Here is a 5,678-nt window from a genome sequence, read left to right as displayed (position 1 = left end):
CACAGATCATTCATACTCCCTCATTCAAACTGATTAGTACAATCATGATGAATTCTAACCCTTTGAACAAGACGAAGAGTTGCTATCCAAAGACCTAAAAAGGTGTCATGCCAGGTGGTGCCATTTATTGCTTGAAGGGTTTTAATCAAACCTGCACAATTTGAAACCTTAAAATTATCATTTTTATAGACATTGGATTTGGAAGAACAGATCTGACAACATTTCTATTAAGATTCATGTCAAGGACTATGAAAAACTCTGAATTTACCAGTAATTATTTCAATGCCACATGTTGCATTTACTTGATATCCATCCATGGCATCTTCTAATAAGAGATCAAGAGCAAGCCAAAGAGCAGAACGGCTAGCTCCTTGGCATAGACCAGCAGAGGAAGAGAGAGATCCAAAAGCCATGACTGCATGAAACTTTTGTAGTGAACTTGTTTTGCATTCTCGAGACAATACTATTCGAGCATCTGAAGTCAACTGAAGAGACTCAGGAGTAAGAGTTTTGGAATTTCTTAATGCTGAGGAATTTGCTTGAAGCAACTGTAATCTCTGGATGAAATCTAGCCAATGTGAGGGCCTGACAATGTAGCAGGGACTGTTAGCCTAATTTCTTTCATTCAAAAGAAGACCAAATAGAAATATGATTATGGTAGTTATGAAGAGACATAATAGTTATGACTTCATAAAATTATAAATATGGAATTGAATGGAATAACAAAGCAGGATTCACTGAAAATATAGGACAACTATTTTGGAAAAATCTTTCATAGAATATTAAGTTATGTCTATAAATAATGCACTTAATGGTCAATTGATAACAGTCACTATCCAATGCTTGACCTATTGAGCATAAGAGTCATCCAGTGTGATTTCACTTGCATGCAATTAAAGTAAAATGAACAGAGTTTGAGAAGGACGTTATTAAAAGGGAAATCTACATACATGTTTCGACGAGGCAAGTAAAGAATTCTCGCAGTTACTTTATTTTGTAGAAATTCCCCTACTAACTCAATGGCCATCACAGTATTTAAATTTTGCAATCTCTCCTGAAGTTCAACCCTCTTCTCATCAAAACTATTATTACGATCTATTTCCATTTCTTGAGATTTAATTATCCATTTGGACTTCTTATCTGAGGTAAGTTCTAGCAAGCGTTCATCATCTAATGTTGCATCAAGCAACTGCCACACAATTGAAAGGATAAATTCAACCACAAGAATCCCAGGTTCACTCACAGGCATACCATATCCCTGTGAAAGTTGAAGAAGAGCATCTATCGATTTCATGACCCTGCGTAAATTTAAAAAAAAAAAAAAAAAAAAAAAAAAAAAAAAAAGGTTAGAAACTAGAAAACTTTATGATAGAAAATTACAATGGAAAACAAGCATTATAAATTAAGTGAGAGCAATTTCATCAAACATGAAATTTCAATTTTGGGGTTATGCATCAGTTATTATATGACTCATGTGTATCACATAAATAAATGTCATAAAAAATTATTTAATATTTGTGAATTAATTAAGAGATAGTAAACTAAAAAATTTGAAATAAACTTCATTACACTTGAATTGTAGAGCTCTTCTATCCTTATTCAAATTATGTAGTACTACATAAAATAAAATTTTCACAGAAACTCATTGAAAATTTGTGAATTTATTAAAGATAATAAACAAAAATGAATAAAAGTTACAGCTGGTGATGCATCCAACATGCACCATCCCAAAGAGAAGATTTCAGTCCAAGTCAACATGGAAAGCTCTAGTTTCCTATTCCTTAGCAATTACTGTAGCTATTTTTCACTACTTCTCTGTATTTCAACTTTATGTGTTGTAAACCAGAGCTGTTAAGAAGGCCTAAGCGCATATGAAGGGTTTAGAACAATGGGGACCTCATTGGCTGTTGAATCATGAGAGGTGTGAACCAGTTTAAAAGCCTACTAATTAAAGATAATTACAGAGCATAAATACATTTTAGTCAGTCATAACATCTAGCACTGTAAGGACATCGAATTTGACATAAAGCATTACACGCAACACTCATTTTCATTCATAGGCCAAACTGAAAGAATTTGGTACGACTGGAAAGATAGATAAAATAACAACTTGTCAAACAGAGAGAGAGAGAGGAACAATGAGGAAATAAACAAAAAGTAAATTCAGAATCTTGAGGTGAAAAAAGAAGAAGAAAAAAGAATGACCAACAGAGAGAGACGAATAATGGGGAAATGAACAAGAAAGAAATTCAGAATCCTGATGTCAAACAGAAATAAAAATAGCACTTTTATCCTCAAATTTCGATAAAGTGAGCTCAAAACAATCATTTGGCTTATTCTCAGCTTTTGAGAACAAAACCAATGACCTATTGACTCTAGACATTACTTTATTGTCCTCCATTCTCTCAGGAACCAAACACAGTGCAGTCAACGGTCCCAAACTGCATCAGAAACTCATCAAATAACACAGGTACCATGATTACTTAAACAGCAAATTTGATTACTTAGTCATCTTACATTTAAAAAACAATTAAAAGATTCTACAATGTGGTATCAGGGTTGGAATACATACTAATGGACTAGAGAATTGGACTTATAGCCTTTGAGCTACTTTATTTCGTTTGATAAGTTAGATACATAGATTTATTTATTTCATTCTATTGCAGACAAATAAAGTGAAAAACTATTTATAATATAAACGTAGAGATGCTTTCCATGGTCTCAACCGTAAGATAATTTCAAAAAAAAATATTCAGGACTAGTGTAGCATAAACATATAAAAAGAGATAACATAAACCCTCAAGCATATTGATAAGCCTTACAAATCTTGCAAGGGGTGCTGAGTTGGGCAAAATATACATGCTGAGTTGAACACCATTTGTAGGCAGATGGGGTGCTAACCCTATGGCACTTGACGCTTACGCTGTCTTGTATAATGTCTGGTATGTGGGGGAGGGGGTACCGCATCTCCTTGGTCAGGCTCCTTGCGTTGCTGCAAAGACGAAGTTACAAAGAAGCAATGGATCAAATGAATTTTAATACCAACTATAACAGCAGTCACGAAAGTATTCAAAGCTAGTAAATGACCAATGCATACCGTGGGGCCAGCCTTGTGTCCTGCTTTGTGACCACCTGTCCCACAAGGAGGTGCTTTTCTTGTGCGTTTAGGCCGACCTTGTGGGGGTGACTGTAGCTCATCAACTTGCTCATTCTCGACATGCACAACTGGTTGATTTGCTTGACTCCCAACAACTGAAGATACTACAACTGCGGGGGAGGATGGTGTAGCGGACTAAATGTGAGTGAGGCTCATAGTCATAGGAGCTGTATGCAGTCCAGGAGTGGGCATGAATGACATGGAGTCACTATGGGGTGGTACATGGTGTATATGACCAATGTTGTACGAGGGAGATTGAGTGTGCATGACCTGAGGGGTGTCATTGAAATCAATGCCGAGATCAAAGGATGGTGGAGTAAGGGATAGATGAGCGGGGTCAGAAAATGTACATAGGGTGGGTGAAGGGATCTCGGGGTGAGAAGATGCATGTGCAGTGGGTACAGGGATCTGTAGGTCAGGAAATGCGGGAGTAGTACGAGGAGGGATCTCTGGGGAAGGAGATGCATGTAGGGGTGGAGGGAACTCTGGGGCAGGTGATGCATGTGGGGGTGGAGGGAACTCTGGGGCAAGATAAGCATGTGGGGGTGGAGGGGGTTGATTTTGGCCTTGATGGGGTGCAACACACTGGCCATGGCTATGGCTGGCGGGAGTTGAGCTCGTGCTTGGTCGTCCATTATGTTCTGGCAATTCTGGATTTGCTGGATCTGCATCTTCCAAGGGAAGATGGGCAGCTAGACGGTGAAGGCGATCCACTTCCTTCAGCATAGCTGTAATCAGCTTGTGCTCAGGACTGTTTACTACATAACGCATCAACATCTGCTTGTGCATGGCAACTTGCAATTTTTGTAATACAATTAGTACACCTAACACAAAAATGGTAATACGCAACAAAATTTGGAAAGAAAGGTCAAAGCGATTACCATAATAAGAAGAGAGGCGCTAGTGTGGTCGACAAACCTCCATGTGACTTTACCATACCAGCCGAAGTATGGATGAACACTCGACATAGCACCCTCTAGTCGTGCTCCATGACATAGTTTCTGTGCTCTCGTATTCCATACTTGGATGTGGCTAAAATGTCTGACCCTCCAATCCACTTCAATCTTCCCCCTCAAGTCTATCTTATGAAGGGCATCGTCAGTATCAACATCTTCGGGAATTTCTTGCACCATCCCAAACTGACGAAGAACACGATCTGGTGTATGTTTCTCTACTAGCCAGAAACATACAAGCGGCACCCTCGCCGTCCACATGTCCCATCCTGCTACACAGAACGCAGGCAGATGGCCTAATTCGGCTTCATATGGTTGCCACACCACCTGTTGTAGTAAAAAAAAAACGCAGCACATTATGCAATGTTCCATTATTTTGAATTGACACATTTTACAGTTATAACAGTATACACTAAGATAACATTACAAGAAACACAATTTGAATACCTGGTTGGGATACATAGAATCTAGAAGCTGACGGTACCGAACCAAACAGATTTCGGCGGGGCTATTCTTCGTGCTCACGACCCAAACCAACCTACAATGAAGAAAGAGGAAATCAATATCTACCAAATATGCAATGTAATAAAAAAGAAAAAGGATATGCATGTTGAATAATGCTAAGTTCAATGTGTCATATCATTTAAAATGAAGGATCCAAAAAAAATAGAGAGAATCGGTCAAGGAAGAGACTTACTTAATAGACAATGGCGAAGATGGTAATGGTGGGCCATATGCACCATCTGGTGGGAGGTCCATCCTTGGGCACAAAAAAGGGAATCTGGACCATGCCCAATATTGAACGAGTATTAAGGCCCCACCAATCTGACTAGCGTTTTTGTCGGTTGCCCTGCATAACTCTCTGTACAACCATGCAAGGCAAGCGCTCCCCCAACTGTACCGAGGTGGATTGTGAAGGTCCCTCAACATCTGCAACCATATTGTATGCACCCTATCGCCAAACTTGTCAGTGAAAATTGTGTCCCCTAGGAGTGCTAGAATATAACACCGTGCATACTGATGCACAACAACCTCTTCTGCACCATCGGGCAACCCTTTGTCAATTTTTTCAAGTAGCTTCTTGATTTGGATCCTCTGTCCTTTAAGCACCACGGAATTAGTAACAATTCCAAGCATTTCCTGACATTCAACAGCCCACCTCAAGGCACAAGTTCCAACAATTGCCTCACCATCAATTGGAATCCCCAACAAAACCTCCACGTCTTGTAATGTGATCGTCATCTCACCATGTGGAAGGTGGAAGGTGTGGGTTTCAGGCCGCCATCGCTCAACAAAGGCCGTTATCAAATTATGATCAAGCTCTCTAAATGGGGTCCTATACAGCCCCTCTAATCTAATTCTCTTGACAATGTCGAGGACGCGATCATCCACCATCGGGCTTCGTTTTCGAGACTCCTCATTACAACCACGACATTTCAATACCCCCAGATCCTACACATGATAGAACCATGGTGATGAGATGTAATATGCCATAACCTTTGTATAAATGATTGTAGCTATTGTTGGGAAAATAGACTATAAGTTCTTCAATTGGAATTTCCATGAGT

The 5,678-nt window shown here is 39.3% G+C and overlaps 1 protein-coding gene across 1 annotated transcript; it reads right to left on the bottom strand.

Moving 5' to 3' along the window:
• Positions 1-498: 498 nt before the first annotated feature.
• On the bottom strand, positions 499-5,352 carry LOC142631384 (serine/threonine-protein phosphatase 7 long form homolog). The gene is made up of 7 exons (XM_075805528.1): positions 4,808-5,352; positions 4,558-4,648; positions 4,039-4,437; positions 3,098-3,951; positions 2,823-2,992; positions 951-1,298; positions 499-585 (listed from the first exon to the last, which is right to left on the bottom strand). The coding sequence occupies exons 1-4, from the start codon at positions 5,350-5,352 to the stop codon at positions 3,928-3,930; spliced, it is 1,059 nt and encodes a 352-aa protein (XP_075661643.1). The 3' UTR covers positions 499-585; positions 951-1,298; positions 2,823-2,992; positions 3,098-3,927.
• Between the last annotated feature and the right edge of the window lie 326 nt (positions 5,353-5,678).

This window comes from Castanea sativa, chromosome 4 (genome assembly GCF_040712315.1).
Source record: "Castanea sativa cultivar Marrone di Chiusa Pesio chromosome 4, ASM4071231v1".
In the NCBI taxonomy this organism is placed as follows: Eukaryota; Viridiplantae; Streptophyta; class Magnoliopsida; order Fagales; family Fagaceae; genus Castanea; species Castanea sativa.
Note: the sequence above shows the minus strand (reverse complement) of the source record. Positions and strands in the feature narration are given on the sequence as shown.

Coding starts and splice junctions, on each gene's coding strand:
- LOC142631384 (XM_075805528.1), bottom strand. CDS start 5,352: ATGACGATCACATTACAAGACGTGGAGGTTTTGTTGGGGATTCCAATT. Junction 4,649..4,807: donor TCTTCGCCATTGTCTATTAA/GTAAGTCTCTTC, acceptor TCTTCATTGTAG/GTTGGTTTGGGTCGTGAGCA. Junction 3,952..4,038: donor GCGCCTCTCTTCTTATTATG/GTAATCGCTTTG, acceptor AAAAATTGCAAG/TTGCCATGCACAAGCAGATG.